The sequence below is a fragment of the Panulirus ornatus genome, chromosome 13, assembly GCF_036320965.1.
Source record: "Panulirus ornatus isolate Po-2019 chromosome 13, ASM3632096v1, whole genome shotgun sequence".
Taxonomy (NCBI): Eukaryota; Metazoa; Arthropoda; class Malacostraca; order Decapoda; family Palinuridae; genus Panulirus; species Panulirus ornatus.
This window is the reverse complement of record NC_092236.1, coordinates 54362264-54380553: the sequence shown is the minus strand read 5'-3', so window position 1 is coordinate 54380553 and position 18290 is coordinate 54362264. Positions and strand designations below refer to the sequence as shown.

At 37.5% G+C, this 18290-nt stretch overlaps 2 protein-coding genes across 2 annotated transcripts in view; one reads left to right on the top strand and one right to left on the bottom strand.

Moving 5' to 3' along the window:
* Positions 1–71: 71 nt before the first annotated feature.
* LOC139752909 (transmembrane protein 141) lies at positions 72–6241 on the bottom strand. The gene is made up of 3 exons (XM_071668964.1): positions 6123–6241; positions 3922–4042; positions 72–328 (listed from the first exon to the last, which is right to left on the bottom strand). Exons 2-3 carry the CDS (start codon positions 4034–4036, stop codon positions 102–104), a joined length of 342 nt encoding a protein of 113 aa, XP_071525065.1. The 5' UTR covers positions 4037–4042; positions 6123–6241; the 3' UTR covers positions 72–101.
* Positions 6242–8298: 2057 nt separating this feature from the next.
* Positions 8299–18290, top strand: part of LOC139752907 (SPRY domain-containing protein 3-like) — a 43243-nt gene continuing 33251 nt past the window's right edge. Inside the window, exons 1-4 of the mRNA XM_071668962.1 lie at positions 8299–8542; positions 12811–13086; positions 14847–14971; positions 17352–17433. Of these exons, the coding sequence (XP_071525063.1) occupies positions 12884–13086; positions 14847–14971; positions 17352–17433 (410 nt within the window). The 5' untranslated portion in view covers positions 8299–8542; positions 12811–12883. The remainder of the gene's footprint in view (positions 8543–12810; positions 13087–14846; positions 14972–17351; positions 17434–18290) is intronic.

The following is an 18290-nucleotide window of genomic DNA, read 5'->3' as shown; positions in this document are numbered from 1 at the left end:
TCTGTTAGTTAAAAATATGGCAACAGTATTCACAGCCTATCTTCATAAAATTTCACAAATGAGTCATTTGCACCAATTTTCTGTCTCCTTGTCACTGCTGCCTATTCATCATCATCATCTGAAACCTTTGGCCTCTCAGATATAGGAGTCAAAACAGTGTGCTTATCCTCAGCTGCCATCCAAGCAGCCTGACAAGCTCTAGCTCGTACAGATGTTACTTTATAAGCCACTGCACATGCCACCACACTTGAAAATATGATATGATTCTTGCGACTATAGGGAAGGTACTTATCCAGCAAGTGCTGACCGATGTAGGTGCCTCCAAATGCTGTAAATGAGAAATCATTAAGTAATGAAAACATTGCATCAAAAAAGAGGACAATATTACAGTATAGAAAAAACAGCATAAACAGAGGAGGAGACAAGTCATTTACAGATATGTCATCTGAATAACTGCTATTTCAGTCATGACCATGTGCATCCTGAAAACCTTTAACACACTAAATTCCTTGTCAAATTAAATGGATGTGGAAGTCTCACTAAACTATATATACTCAATATGAAGTCCATGCATCTTTAACTTGTGTTCATAGGTTCTAAATCAAAAGGTGAAGAATAATTAAAGCATCAATGAAAGGGGCAGAAGAGGAAATGATGAGAAGAGGAGATTGAGTGAGTATCCTGAAGGACTGTTAAATGTGTTCAATGACTGGATAGCAGACTTGGGGTGTTTTGGATGTGGAGGTAAGTTAAGTTAAAGTTATGTGTAGCCACTTCCCAATATTCCCTACAGCACTTCTTCACCTACGCTTGTCCCATCTAAGGTAGACTTTTTTTGCTGGACTCTGTTTTCCCTCTGAAAAGTTAGGAGAGACAACCTGATGAGCAGCCATCAACTAAGCAAAAACTGTATACTTTATCATTATGCTACCTCTATGATCTAACAAAGCAGCAAACATTTGTTTTAAAAATCTATTTCTAGGCAATTATTCATGTGTCTGAAAAACTTAGCCACATTAATTGTGCTCTCTATAACTCGGATCTACTCAACAAACATCCCGGTATCAAAATCCTAAAAGATGTTAAGGTAAGGTCAATAACACAAGCTTACAATGAAAGTAAGGTACAGCCTTGTCTGATGAAAGGCAAAGCAAACCAATTTGAGAGCACCAACTTATTTTGAACCAAGTGAACTTCTGACCTGGAACAATGTGAGATTCTCTTACAATAAATCAAACCTGCTTTCAGGATACAAACATCTGTTATGAAGCAACTGATCCTGAAATACTATTCTTCAGAATCCGTCATAATCAGAAAATCAAGATGAGCCAGCACTATCTATTTCTTGACATCCATCTAGTGAAGAAAGCTAAAACTGATCTGGTAAAAAATTTGTGACACTATGCTTAATCCAAGAGGTATCAACCTGAACTCTCATGATCCTTTTCCTGCCTACACTACTAGACACTGCCAGCTTGCAGTTATGCCATGAGTACAATCTTATTGAAGAAGTTCTTACTCCAAAGGAGTCCATTTTTTTCCCTGCTAATAGCTGAAGTGCAGCGTTGAAGCTGAAGAAGCCCTCATGAAAGGGTTCTTAGATTATTGATAATAACAATACTTGTTCTCAAGAAATTCCCCATCCTAAAATAAATTAGCACATCTATTTCTCTGAGTCGTGTTGTAATTGGAACTCCATTAAAGGGGTGGGCACAGCAACAGAGTCTCCATAACTAAAAAACTCCAATGGCCTTCTTAGCCATTATGCCTCACCCTCAACAGACCAATGGCAGAGGGAAAGTCTAGTAGTCTAGTTCAGTGTTTGCATTAGCTCCTACCTAATATTCTTAATTACTACCTCTATCTAATACTCCTACCTACTACTTCCACCTAATGTTTCTACCTAATGCTCCAGCCTAAATCTTCCTACCTACTACTTCTATCCCCTGCTCCTATCATTTTGCCAAAAGGCAGGGCTAGTGTATAGTGCTCACTGCATGAAAATCTAATTATGAAGAATGAGCTGAGCAAGTTAAGTGTTGTCAAGTGCATGTTTATGGACAGAATGCCAGTAGCCCACATATTAATGAGGTGGTTGTCAAAGGAGTGCAACTTGACAACCATGAAAGTGCTGGCTCAACAAGCAGACGAGATCCTTCAAATTCATACAAACAACCCAAACATTTCTCTGCAGAACACTGGAGACACTTCAGTGGTCATCTGAAATTCTGTTGCTTTATTTGCTTATCAATAATCAGAGGTCTAAAATGATATAAAATAAAAAATGCAATATTTAGGTTGACCATCATCACAAAGTCTAAGTCACAGCCACACCACATTGTGTCATTTTACTCTACTGCTGTTTGTAAAATATACAAATAACTTATGATTTAAGCCATGGAAAACCTATGAATAAAAGGCACTATTATGCAGCAACTAGCACATTATGCCTGAAATGAAAATTAAGATGGCACAAGCTGACACAAAGCAGTGGTTACAAGGTCTCCATAACAACAGCAAGCAAGGTAAACAAATGTGGTTCATGGTCGCTTGATGCCACTAAAACTCCATGATGCGATGTCGCCGACCTAGACTGGCTGTTCTGTTTTTTTGGTTGCTATGTTTAACATATATGGATCAGAAATATGCATCTCCAGGTGGTGCTGCACCAACAGGTCTTAACTGATGTGGCTCAGACTTTGGGATTCCCAAGATGGCCAACTTGCTATCATGTTTATGCAGCTCAATACAGCAAGTCTATCTTCCTGGAGCTGGTGCATGTTGGGACTGCAATTCACCTTATCACTGGGTTACTCTTATTTTACTTTACTGCAATCTGCCTGGCACTATATAATCAGTCATCAGAAGCTAATCTTTTCACTACTAAATAAAACCCTGCAAATATTGGTTTAATGTTTATATGAATTTATTGTTATATGTTGCTCATCAAATATCAAAGCAGAGCTTGTTTATCAGGTTTTCTTTTGATATCCATGAGATTCATGCATGAATCCTCTGGCAGGGAAAAAGTAGGCAGCCAATGACCAGGGAGGTATAATACCAGTACTACCCACCTAGGTTATCAGGGGAGTTAGTGATATCTAATTGATGAGCCAGCACTTTAGTGGTTGTCAAGTTGCACTCCTCTGACCCAGGTAGCTGTCTTTTCTTTCTGCCTCACTAACATGTGGACTACTGGTATTCTGTCCACAAACATACAATCTTACTGTGTCATATGTAACACCTGACAACATTTAACTCACACAGCTCATTCTTTGTAACTCTAGATTTTCCTGCACTGAGCACTATGTGCTAGCCCTGCCTTTTGGCAAAACAGTGCAGCAGTAGACAGAAGTAGTAAGTAGGAACATTTAGGCAGGATTATTAGGTAGAAATGTTAGGTAGAAGCAGTAGGTAGGAGGATTAGATAGAAGTAGTCATTAGGAACATTAGATAAGAGCCTTTGCAAACACTGTGGTAGACTTGCCCTCTGCCAGTGGCCTGTTAAGGGTGAGGCACTAAAGGTTAAGAACTGGCATTGAAGTTCTTTAGTCATGGGGACCATTACCATGGCCACCCCTTTGAGAAGTTCCAACTGGAGCAGGCATCAGAGATATACATAGATAGATAGAATAAACCTTTATAATGGAACAAATAAGCAGTATGTAATAAGAACTAAGTACAAGTGGGCAGCTTCTGGCTTATCATATTCTATGATGGTTAAGGGGGGTTTTAAACCCCAACTAAGAAAATTCTCTCTCAGGTCCTCATAGGGATCCATTTATGGATGAGAAGGCACACTTTTATTTTCTTGTCTGAAAAATTACAGAGTAAAGTATCTTAAACTACAAATTACAACTGTAATATAAAAAGTTAGCTTTCTATGAGTACAGACCTATTTCCTATGGTACTGTAACTAACCTAAGGTAAATGATGTCAACCCCGTCAAGAGTGTCCGAGACATGCATTCCATGTATCCTCCGAATGCTGGAAATACCTCCTTATACTGATTGATTAATTCTGTGTTGTTATTCATCTTTCTCTGGAAAGACAAAGCAAACATAGGATTACAGAATGTAAAACAATGAATGCAAAAGTTAGCATGAATGTTATAAATAATGTGCAATTAAGATTCCTAAAAATTATCCAAAACATTAAATAAACAACCTATATAATAGACTGGCCCATAAGATCCTACAGCAATAGCAGACAATTTATAATGAAAGGTAGGAAAAAATTCGTAAGGGTCATTTTATTGCAAGCAAATTTGAACATATTTTCCTCAATCTTTTTCACTCTAATCCTTGCATCTCTACATACATTAACTCACTACTTATCACTTAATCAGCTGTAATCTGCTTAAAGAACACAGTAGGCAGCAACTAGTGGTGACTGACCCAGAACATTTTTAATACTCTTAATTCAAGGTGTTGTTTCTGGTCATTCAGGCTATATGTATGTAACTGTTCATACATAATTGTTCTACAAAATTGCTTACACGCTATTTCTGGTCATATATCGATATCTAAATATCTATATTTGTAAACCATTCCCATACCTAAACTGAATAAAAAATAATACATTACACACCACCAACAGTCATCATTCAGTGTACTGTTATATAAAAAAATTCTATGCAATATGGCAATTCTGTAAAGCACCACAACATTTCTAAGTACTTTTTTAAGACTCACTTGCTTCACCGTTTCTAGCTATACAGTATACTATTAATCATTACATTTTTCATGTGTCTTGAGAGAAATCTGGATGCTCTTTCCTGTATGAAGTAAAGGAAAACTGGGAGGAATGGTTGGCAAACGTCAATGGGGCAAAGACTGGGGTTTGTTTGTGAGATGACAAGATAAAAAGGAGTGTCACTTTCCAAAGAATGAGTTGTAGGACTGACTGAAAGAGCATGGGGAAGTGAGTTCAAGATTTTTGTGAGTTGGAATGAACCTAGGTTATGAAAGGTAGGTGATAATTAGTGCTTATACCTCTGAAACAGAGAGAAATGGAGATGTAAGGAGTATTTTGAGAAGAATGGAGCAAGTGCTTTGGTAATTCTTAAGCAAGAGACTGAATTTTGGTGTTGGGGGGATTAGGAGGTGAATCAGTTGCCCTTCACAGATGACAATGTCCTGATGGCAGACTCCATAAAGAAACTACAAAAACTGGTGTCAAATTTTGGCCAAGTGTGCAAAAGGAAGAAGTTGGGAGCACATGGACAAATGTAAGGCTAAGGGGTGCAGCAGATGGGTGAGGAAGGATGGTTTGAGTTCGGTTTTGAATGGGAAGGACCTGAAGGAGGAATATTTCAGATATGTTGAAGTGGAAACTGCAGCAAATTGAAACACTCGGGTCTGACGGGAGTCAGATGGTGGAAGATGGGGCATAAGTTCCCAGGGCGTCTGGTGGAGGAAGAAGTCAATGTCTATATGTGCACAAAATGAAAGAAAGAAGGTGGATGTGTTGGAAATGAAACACTTGAAGAAGATATATTACTGAAGTGTAGTTAGATAAGCAATCAGATTGAGAGAACAAATCAGGGTGTGTTAAAATGATTTGGGAATAAGAAAAGATAACTGAAAATAAACTGATTAGAAGAATATATATCTGAAGTGGAGGAAGTAAGGGGAAAGGGGAAACTAAGAGGGGAAAAGAAAGGTGGGAATGATGGATACTTTGGAGTATGGGATCTTGAATATTCAAGGGGGTAAGAAGCAAGCATTAGATATAATGGACTGGGTCTATGTGATCAAAACGTAGAAGTGCTGTCAACAGGTTGATGGACAGATGAAGTGATAAAAGTAAAACATGTTTTGAAGTTTAGCTGTGGTTGATGCGTGGTGTCAGTGCATTACATAGGACAATTATAGCCAATTACGCAGCCAAAGAGTACGCATTTATCTACACTGGCTGTAGCTACAGTCGCAGTGTTCCTTGCTTCTGATGGTTATTGCAACGACCAATGTCTCTCTTATTGCTAATATATCTTAACAAGACAATGAGCAGTACTGTCGTTGGGAAGGATTTCCTATGTTTACTTACACCAATATCACGTTTTCTAACTGTCGTGCATATTTCTCATTTATTAATGAATAGCCCACATGAGATTTACTTACGATTACTCTCAGCACATGAGTTTTGATGCTAGATTCTTTTTATTATCCAAAGACCCATGTCAGCCTTGCATAATATTGTTGATATGCGCAGCTCTACTTGCGCATTAGCTCCAATCGCAGACGATAGCATCAGCTGGGAAGCCAACTTTACTCCCGCCATATTTAAAACTTATTATACACATTAGTGACTTCTTGATGTGGCAACGGGTAATATGTATCAGATCTCTTTTTGGATGAAAGAATATGGAAGTTAAGTCAAGTTTTATGTCTAACAGTTGTGATCGACAGTGTCCTTAAAATTGCTGTCCTCCCCATGTACTTTCAATGACGATACACGGATAAGTTTTATTGTTGATACAAGCATTTGTCACTCTTAGGATGAAATCCTTGTACATCTGACCGTTGAGAATAATGTTTCTAATAATGTTAGGAACAGAAACCCTCCTCAGGATGCCTCAAGCTATCTTGAGGAAATGTTGGGAAGTTTTCTTTTGCGGGCTAGATTTCTCCAACCTATGTTTCAAAATGGTTGGCTCTTACCTTTCTAAGGAGGAGGAAACCCAGAGTCTCGCCTGAAAGCAAGAAAGTGTGGGTCCACCGTAGATTTCTAGGCGCACTGGGCACTCAGAACCCTGGTCTCCAACCCATCAGACATGCATCCATCAGATACCACACTCCCCAGACAAACACGAATCACACTTTCCCGTATACGCTCTGCACATCCCCGTAACACTTCAAACACCGCTTCTTCATATCCCAGAACACTTCATGCTTACGATGTGACTGCCACAACGAAGACTTAAAACTCACTACTCAACTGCCCAGCCCTCTTTGCACACATAGACACACATACATCACCACACATTATGAACTTATGAACGAGTAGACGTGGCCGGCTTCCTGAGCGCTGCAGGGGTCTTATAGAGATAGAAGGGAAACCTGCTGGGGCCAGATACTGGAGACATGATAGCCTTCCTTGAAATTCTCTAACAGCCCACCACTCAACTGCATCTTCATCAACACAACTACAGATGCTAGGGTAAACACTTCATTATCGCTTCACGCGTAATGCTATCCCGACATTTTTACCCTTTGTCGACAGTCGAATAGCTAAAGTTGGTATAAATGTTTTGATTCTATTGTGTCTTACATCAGCACCAGTATATCCAGCACGAGAGGTTCTGATCCTCTTGAACTGACTAATAAACCTCTGATATAAGATATATTGCTTCTCTTTACTTTGCCAGCCTATATCGCCCTGGACATCTTTGGGTTACTGGATAAATTAGGCACCTGGATTATTCTTGGATATTTATATAAAAAACGAAAATGAGCTGACTTTTTTTAGCATATTCGTGTGCCTGTGCTATCTCAGCTACGATGAACAAAAAAGTGTTCAGTATAATTCTAAGACAAATGCTCACGTTCTTGCCAGAGCTTTGGAATAACTTGGGGGTCATAACTTAGTTTCTAACTTGGAGAACCTAAAAATTAACCTATACATAGAGATAGGAAATTGTGAATAGATGGTCATATGCATTTTATATATTTTACAATTTTCATGTGGAGTGGGACAAAATTTCTTACATGCGGGACTGAAATAAACCGGTAATGATAAATGCCAAGTATTGGCATCGATATAATGTAGATATTAAAGCTATGGTAAGCACGTTCATTTTCTTATAATTTTGATTATGAAACTTTTCTTGCCTAAATCCGCTTTCCCACTTTTAGTAGTTTCCAGATCTTTATCGAATTTTACTCGTATAATCTTTCGATGTAAGATGGACTGGTCCACTGCATTATATTTGTTGATTAATTTGCCTTTGTATCATAGCACATGGGAATGCTTGCATGTTGTTGTAAACTTTAACATTAAACCGCTTAAAGTGAGGCTAAGCTTACATGAACCTCATTCATTCAACTCTCGTGTTTTACCCAACCAACTTTAGTTATCGCGTTGTGAATAAGAACTGAATTAGTATGTCGTAACATCACTCATTTAGATATCTAGAAAAATATTCAGGAGACAAGATGTCTATATTTATTGAGGTATTATATAACGCACAGAAAAAATATATATATAGGTTTGTACCCCATAATACACCGGACCCCTCAAACAACACAATCAGCTGATCAGAGTAAACATGACAGTTGCCAGAAAGTTGGAGAAGCTTTTGACTTAATCCCAATTACTGTCTCTGCATGTTGAAACAGACCCCCCTCGCTGTGATGAATTGGAGCAATGATGTCTTATATTACTGGATATTACTGAAGTTGAAATAGTTCTTTCGTCAGTGTCAGTGTAGAGCGGGCGCGTGCGCAGATGGTGGCAGCACCTCACACACCCTCAGCTTCGATCCTGTTCACGACTGCGTTGTTTGACAACATTAAGAGGTGTCTAGCAACAAGCTAAACAGGTACCCACAGATGACTCCTTCACTGGCTGTGTGACAGTTGCTATAACCATATACAGCTTTCTTCTTGCGTTAGGTAATATTAACCGAAGCTGATGCAAGGCAGGTTTGGCTAAATATGTATGTGTGGGTAAACAATAGACTGTGACAGTTCCTTTAATATGAAAGAAGCAACTGTTTTCTTTTCTTTCCCTCTGCAACTTGAAAACAGCTGAGACATTCTTGCTCAATGGACCATATGGTGAAGATTGCTGTTAATGGTGCTTAGGGATCAAGTAGAATTTTCATAGAAGAATCACTGGGTATTAGTTATTGCTAATAAACATGAAATGATCTTTACCATATGTGTGCAACCAACTTTTTTATATGTTACCGGTATTTGCAGAAGATGTTGTTGCATACTTTTTATTTGAATTTAAACAAAAGTGTTTTTCTTGCTGCACATCTTAATTCAGATACTTATACAGTAGATTGCTTTGATAATTCTTTACAAGTAAAACCCCAACAGAAGTAGGAGAGTAATTTGAAGAGCATGAAAAATATGTGGCTTTATAGATTAAGAAAAGATAACATTAACGTTTTAACCATATCCTTAATCAGAGAACCTAATCTAATGTCTAATAAGATTTGGTAAATATTTAGAGTTAAGACATCATAGGAATAACTTTTAAGTTGCAATAGTTGCAAATAAATGGACGTTTAACCCAGTAGAAGTGATTTAAAAGGAAACTGATGAGATATAATGACTAATCTCATGGTAATAAAGAAGTGATGCTGGGGGTTGCCCTTTGAAAATTAGGGAAATTGAAAGAGAGTAGAAGTGAAACACTTGTATATGAAACAGAACCCATGAACTCCTCACCAGACTTTATCAAAGGGCCAAAATTGTCCTAACTTTTTATGCTGCATAGTAATCAAAATAGGTCAATGACATTTCCTTCCTTCCTGCACCTGGTGAAGGCTGTGTACTGTTTGTGTTCACTGAGACATTTATGTGGAAGCAGATTCTAAAAGCACTCAAACTTTCCAGTAATTTACTGTAAAGATGAGACTGAGACAGTCACATTTTTCATGTATTTGAATTTGGGGGAATTTAAGGTAGGCAGGAAAAATAGTCTTATATCAGGAAACTATTTTCTTGTGAATGTGAACTTTCACATTGAAATTTTTCCACATAAAAAATTTTCAATGAGAAATGCCTACTTCTTATTTTTATTTGAAATTGTTAAAATCTTTATTGAGGGATGTAATCAAAAACAAGTTCATTATCAATGGAAAATGTATTTTGATGACTTTTTATGGTATTAGTGTTTTCAGTGTAAATTGCATATACTGGGAAATTTATTAGTAGAAATGTTACTTTAACAGCTAATAAGTTTTACCAAAAAAATGGAGGTCTTTGTTATGCCTTAAACCTTCTTCATTACTTAAGGTGTGCATTTCATAAAATAGGACAGAAATCACTGCTCCAATCTCATCTTCAAGGCCTTTGTCTTCCCTCATAATGGTTGGGTTCAGCCTTTGCACAGAAATGACCTACACTCATATGTTCAGGTTGTGTTATACTGTCCAGTACTTTATGAATCTTAAAACAACATTTTGATGGTTCTTGAGAATGTGCTTTCATAACCTTTGTATTGCAGTATTGCCATATGATTGCTTTGTGCTGAGATTTCCCACCTAAATGTTCTTGCAGGCAGTTCACATCCAAAAATCACATGTAACAAGGTTGCAGTGAATAGAAGTGATATTTCTTGTATCATATACACAGTGAGTGGGGTAGATAAAGTACTTTTAGAATTAGTTACTGGAAATCCCTGACTTACAAATGTCTGATTGAACATTATTTTTATGAATGAGCACAAAAAGATACTGTTTAATTCCTAGTTTGACATATATACAAAGAATTATCCATATTTATGATCCATAAAACTCCTTAAATGTACATCTTTTCATTAAATGTGGCTTAATATGATTTTTAGTATTTACAAATACAATATTTATCACATTATTAAAGGCAGGCATATGTATTGTGGCAATTATCATCACTTTTTTTCCTTATCACCTCTCATCACATGAACAGGACCCAGGAACTTAGGGTGTCATAGTAATTTTCCTTCTCTCCATGTTGGCATGGCAAGGTGTTGAATGGATGAGGGTGGTCTTAGGCTAATGATGCTTGTTATGTATATGATATTGCGGTAATTTTTTTTCCAGTAGTGATTTTATGAATGGTATATGATAGTGTGTGATATAGTAGATGTTACTGGGCTCTACCTGTGAAAGGTTACTCTACAAGCAAAAAGTCCCTTTTGGCAAGTCTATATCTCTGGGAGTACAGTCTGAGCAATGAACTTCTTAGTAAGCCCTTAAGGTCCACATTTCCCTGCTACTGGAGGTAGCACAGCCTTTGCTTACAGGAGCCTTTAGACGGAGGTCATGAGTAACAACAGAGCTTTTTTAAAGAAATTGGTCCTGAGTTGATTATAATTGAAATAGATTTCATAGTGTATGATATTTTCTTGAAAATATATTACCCCAGCAATTTCTGTCTTGATAAGGAAATGACTGAATTATTGACAACTGTGATTGGGGGTTATTGTTGAGCATCTGGCAGCTTCCTTGTCATTCATGCAAACAGAAGACAATCAGAACTGCATTTTTATAGTATAGATTTTGTGCCTGTTAATTTTGCTTGTTATTCTCCTTAAAATTCTCATTAATTTCCCCCCAGAGATGCTCATTTACTTTGTGTATATTTATGGTATGTACATGAGCTCTTGAAGTGTTCTGTTTAGGACTTTGTATTTTGCACTCTATTCCCTCCTTACATCACTTTTCTGGGAGCTTCAGCTGCTTTCAGACTTGATTTTTCTGAAAAAGAAAAAGAAAATATTCATTCCAACATACATTTACCTGTCTTTGCACAGCTTTTCTTTATATTGGAGTACATAATCTATGGCAGCCTCTGATAATGTACATTCAAGTGCATCATCTTTACCTGAACCCCACCTTGCATTCATATTTGATCCTGTCAGATTCCCATTTATCTTCTCTCTGAGTTGATTTTTTTAGTTTTATTTCTCAGTTTCTTCATTGCTATCTCCCTTGTTTCTTTATTATCAGTTCTTTGCCTGTATAACCTGCAGTTTAAGGCTGTCCCACATATTACTGCCATATGATCTTGAGATATCCTCTCTTATCCTTGTGCTGCTTTTCATGCACAGTACCAATTGTATTCTTTTTTTATCAAAATCATATCAAATATGCTCATGTCAACTCTTTTTTTTTTCCTATATCTGTACCATAAGTACTAAAGAACATATGTCTTTTTAGAATATGTTCTTGCAACTTTGTGCATGCTGTTACAGAGATATACACATTCTTTTACTTTTCTCGTTTTTGCATTGGACCCCTTACCTATGTATCATTCCTGTTTCGTCTTTCACTCAACCATTCACGTCATGTGTCTCACACAGTTTCTTCTCTGGATATCTTCCCTTCATCCTTTCAAGTCATGTATCTCACACAATTTCTTCTGGATCTACATCCTCCTTCTTTAAAGTTTTCTTTAAAGGCTTTCCATAGACTTCTTTCCTCCATCACTACATGACGCACATGCAGCCTTTACAGTCATTCTAAACTCATTAAAGTTGAATCACATGATGAATGATGTTGAGCTTATACATGTGCAATCAAGCAAACTTTCAAACTATTAGATGATCTTAAATGTTTCTTCGTCTTTTATGATATAACCATCTTTATCATCTTACCTTCCTGTGATCATACACTTCACTCTGTTCCTCTCAGAGTTCCTGCTTCCCCACAACCTTGTCTTGTACAAACCTAACAAACTTAATTTTCTCTTGCCAAACATGTCTACAACTTCCACCATCTTACACTTATTATTTATTCCTTTCATGTTCCACTTATCCACACAAAATTCCATATCACTTTGAAAGCAGTTGGAGGCATTAGATTTAGAACTGGAATCCCCAGTCCCACCCAGTCCCAGAGAATAGCAGTAATACATGGATGCCCAAGTCCTGCTATATCATTGCTACTCTTACTGCGTTTATATAGATAAATGCTCTTTCCAATTTTTTTTTTTATAGTATGTTAAGAAAAATATTTCTGATACCTTCATGTATTGAGTTGGTGCTATTGTATATTGAGATCTAGTATTCTTTGTGTGAAAATAAGACTTATACGAATGTAAACTACTTATGAGTCTATTCATGATGTGAATTTGACATTTTCTCCATTACCAGGTCTGAAAACAGAAGAGAGCTGGATACCGGAGACAGAGGGCAGGGGTGCAAAGGCCCAGACACAGCAAGACTGATGCTGAGCTGTGTACACCCAAACCTTTTTGTTCTCTTCAAGAAGCTGTTTGGGGTAGCCCCAGCTGGTGACTCAGAGGCCGACATGTATAATAATCTAAGTCCACAGTGGCCGTTTGTTAGACAGAGACATCCTGCTAGTGTTCAGGGTGTAAACCAGAAAGTTCGAGCAGAAAGAATAACAATAGAAGGTGATGTTTTAAGGTAAGCATAGTTGCTGCAGGAGCTCTTGCTGTTAATTTTCTTACGGAAGATATATAACAGGAAACATTAAACTAAATATATTGAACAGTAAGACACCCTAATTCTTATAGAAATTTTGAATTATTTGGTACACAAACACACACACACACACACACACACACACAAAAGAGGTTTAAGAGATGGAGCCCCACAAGTGTAAAAAACCCTCCGCACAGTATGAATAGTTCATTACACACAGGATGCTCAAGAGACAGGGACCTGTGAATGTAAAACAACCTCCCCATAGAGTACAAATAAGTAATTACCCAAGGGAAGGCTGGAAGGATTGTTTATATCTAGACTGCCAGAAAGCATATGATACCACACTATTGGAGGCTGATTAGAAAACTGGATCACTAGGCAGATAAGATGGGGAGAACTTCAATGGATGTAAGATTATCTTGGTGGCATCCAACAGGCATTAAACAACTGACCCCTCAGCTCAGTCTTAAACTCCAACTCACCCATCAGAAACCAGACTACCTAAACAGACATGAGTAACATTTTCCCATCTGCTTTCAGGATATCATCCATTAATGCAGCACTACAAACACTATTTCATCATATCCCAAGACCCTTCATGCCCATGATGCATCTGCCATAAAGAAGATACCAAACACATGTTACTCAGTTGCCCTACTCCCTCAGCACACAGACACATGACATTACAACACTTTATGCCCTCCCAGATACAATTTTTTCATTCCATACATTCTTCAGCACTCTTTGAAGTCTTTCTCCCCCTCACACATCTCATGACTCACTTCTGCTTCTGTGGTTCCGTTCGCTGCCATGTCCACTCCCAGATATCTTAAACACTACACTTCCTCCAAGTTTTCTCCATTCATACTCATACCCTCAGCTAACCTTCCTTTCAACCCTGCTAAATGTATAACCTTGCTTTTCTTTACATTTTTCTCAGCTTCCTCCTTTCACACACTCTTCCCAACTCACTCACCAATTTCTGCAGTTTCTTGCTTAAATCTGCCACCAGTGTTGCGTCATCAGCAAACAGCAACTGATTCACTCACTTTCCACGCCCTCTCATCCCCTCACAGACTGCATTCTTGCCCATCTCTCCAAGACTCTCGCATTTACTTCCCTCACCACCCCATCCATAAACAAAGTAAAACCAAGGTGACATTACACACTCCCCTGCTGCAGACTAATCTTCACTTGGAATCAATCACTCTCCTCTCTTCCTTCTCATCCATTAAATAAAAGAAGTCACAAAAATGGGTTTATACTGACAAGATACTTAGAATAACTTTTGATATGGAAATGTATAGTCAGGAGGTGCTTAACCCTTAGAATAACTTTTGATATGGAAATGTTTAGTCAGGAGGTGCTTAACCCTTAAACAATGTGAGTCATCGTATGATGACGTGTTGCAAGTGGCATGAATCATTATATGAGTGCTAAGTTTCATGGATTTCTTTCAAATCCCCTGCCAGTATTTTGATATTTGTATGGCTGCTAAATGTTGCCTTTGTCTCTGTAGATACTTTCTTCACTCCATGAGAGAAATTCTGATTAATGAATACACATGTAAAAATATGTTGATATGTGTAAAGATGTCCTCATACATGCAAAATATCGTTATCTTTCATAGTGAATATAATCACTTCTGTAATATCACTCTATCATATGCTGATTGCCTCTGTATGTAAGATTACCAACTTTGTATTTGGATACTCTTTATGAATTTCTACATTCAACAGTTACAGTGAAGAGGAGGAGGAAGAACGAGTTGGTGTGTATGTTGGTGAAATGCCAGTCTGCAGTGATCACAGTTATTTTGAGATTGAAATACTTGACATGGCTGTACAAGGAGCAATATCAATAGGTAAGGGTATTCTTCATGTGTAAGATCTGTAAACAATGGAATTTTCCTATAAAAGTTTGACATATCATCTTGTAGACAAATGAGTGAAGTATTGAAATGATGTTACATAGTGGTATGGGCTCCATTTTACCTTACTATAAAAACAGAGATCGTGAGTGATTTCAGAGCATCAGATAAGATACTAAAGATTGGTTTGTAAGTAATTACTTAAGTACTTAACTAAGAACTGTGAATTTACACTCAAGCAACATCCAGATTGGTCCTTACTTACTTTTCTGACAGTCCCTTTCCATCAGTCATTAGGATCATATTGTCAGTAGTTCTGATATCTTAGATGTATTATTAGATAGCACTATTGTAGTTGTCATATATTGAAAAATAATGGTACTTAGAAATGAAAAACAAGACAGTAACTATTACTGGATGATTGTGTACTTTTTATGAACCACTTTCTTTGTGAATTGATAGACTGAACCTACAGAAAAATGGTGTTGGAACTGTCAAGATTCCTACAGAAATGTTCCATCTATGAAAACACCTTTTATTTTTTTTCATTGGCAAAGTCCAGCTAATCATTTCCTGAGGACAAAATAATTTCTTCATACCACATGATGAAACTTTTCAGCATTTTCTCTTGCTTGCAGTTGAGCCAAAGGTAGTGGTTGGTGGGAGGTGCTTTTTGCTTTGCTATGCTATTTCTCCCACGATCAAGATTATGACTGCAGATCACCCTGTCATGGACCGTTAGGTCTGCTATTTGTCTAATTTCCCCATATACTCTCATGTACTCCCAGCATACTATAGACCTGTCCCTCACTCTGAGACCCTTGCCTTCTTTTTCCTCATCACCTGTCCATAAACAGGTTAGACAGCCATGGTGACATCAAGTAACTTTGACACAAACCCACTTTCACTTGGAACCACTAACACTCTTACCTTCTTGCATGCACATGTACCTTAGTCTCCACCTATAATTTCCCACAGTTAAAAGTAGCTTTCCTCCCTCATCATTTATTTGAAGCACGTTTCGCATTTCATCTGTCAACCCTATCCTGAGCTTGCTCCAGTCCGTGAAATGTACAAATTACTTTTTTCTCTTAGGTATTTCTCACACATTCTATCAGTCTTGAAGCCTCAGTGCTCTTCCCCAGTTTGATTCTCTGTTGATGCCACCACCTCTCAGTCACCCGTACTGCTCAAGGTTTGTACCGTACTACTTCAGGGTTGCACTGTGCTGTTCAAGCATTGTATTGTAATGCTTAGGTCCAGCTGTACTGCTCAAGGGTTGTATCACACTGTGCAAGGGTCTTACTGTACTGCTGTCTCATACACTATCTATAGATATATCTTTCTAACTGTTTCTGACATCTGTTCTCCCTGGGAACTCCCATTAAGAGTCTCCACTTGTCCTTACATGCCTCCCTCTCATACTCAGTTCCATGTGTTCTTCCAATATTTGTCTCCCTCCAATACTCTTTCTCTGTATTTTCCCTTATCACAGTTGGTCTTCCTCTCACACCAAGCCCCTTTTATCATACTATCAAACTCTCTCCTTGCGTTTTTTCCATGTGCCCAAACCACCTCAAAGTATTGTATTTCACCCACTCTACAACTCCTCAAAAAATTCATTCCCCTTGCATTCCCTGTCATACCAAATCTCTCATACACCCATTTCTTTTTTCATTCCATTTAGTCATACCACATGCTCCTCTCAAATACCTCATTTCCACAGCGTGGATTCTTGACCTCTGTGATATTCCATCTCCATGTTTTGGCTCAATACTGATCTCTAGAAGTCTTTTTTTTTTTTTTTCTTTATCCCCACCAATTACTTCCTGATCCTTCTTATAATGCACATTTCCCTAGTTCCTGAAGTACTTTCATACTGTTCTTTCCCTTTTTCTTCATATTTTTTATCTTTTTCTGTAGCTTTTTTTTCAGTATTCAGGCTTGGGCTCAGTGAGGACTTAAAATCCATTAATGGAGCCTAAGACATCTATAAAAAGGAAACTATGATATTTTACATTGTGTAGATTTTGAGCCAAGGAAAATATATACTTTCAGTTAAAAAGTTTGAAACTGAACAGGTCTTTGAGACTGCAGGGTTATGATTTTCCAGGTTTGAGAAAATTACATACGTTTATATATTTGCTGTGCTGTGCTTCAGCTTATTTTTAAAGTGGTGAAATATGCAGAGAAATATAAATGGGATTAATGAGAGAAGACTTCATTTTTAAATGTATGAGGAATAAACAAAAAATGGCAGACATACAGCCTAAAGAGGAATGTGTTTGTGAAAATATGAGATAGTATCAGATAAGAAAAACATACATTAGCAGTCATCCAAGAAAATTGATTCAAAATTGCACTGTTGCTCTAGGTCTGTGCTCTGCAAAATACCCTTTACACAAGTTACCTGGATGGGCTGTAGATAGTGTTGGATATCATGCTGATGATGGAAGGTAAGTCCTATATGCCATATTGAAGCTTTATTATATCAGTTTCTGTACTATGATGACCATTCGAAGTGTATCATTGAACATTATAGAGATAATTTTACTAATGCCTCACAGTGTAAACAGGATCAGGTTTAGGTTATACTTGAATTAGGCATTTAGGAAGCAAGTAACCTGTAGTGGTGTATAAGTAGTCAAATCCTTCAGATCTTTGTGCTTTACATATCAAATGTCAGTTCTTCTGTCTTCTTTCACTCTCTCTCTATTTGTAAGCAGTTAGAAACTTGCCATGATTGAAGTGGCTAGTACTGCATTATAGCCAGACATTGTAACTCCTGTACCTCTGCACACACGCTGCTGGTGATACCCAGCAGAAGCAATCAGTTCATTGCTGATGTTGTGGTTATGACATTTGTTGTTGTGGTCTGCTTGCAGTATGTGAATTATAGCTAACATGGTGTGAGGATAACTAAGCAAACTTTTGCAAATATAAAAAGAAGAAAAAGAAGATCTTAGAATGGGGAGAGGTTAGTAGTTGTCCTATTCTGTTTACGAATACAGTATTTAACACATATCTAAGTGGGAATGCAATCTGGATTTGACAAAAAAGTCAATGAGATACGAATGTAATCCAGAATTTTTCCTTTATAAACGCCATATATGTTTAGTATTCTGGTAAGAAGAGTGACTTGGTTGTTCAGTTGAGCCAGGAGTATGGATATTGTTCATTTCAACCATATCTCCAATGAAATTAAGGAAAAACTGTGAAGAGTTAAAAACAAATTGCCATACATTTTATGAATTGTGTAGCAATAATTTGCATAATGTTGATTAATTGTGAGTAATAAAAGACTCACAAAAAT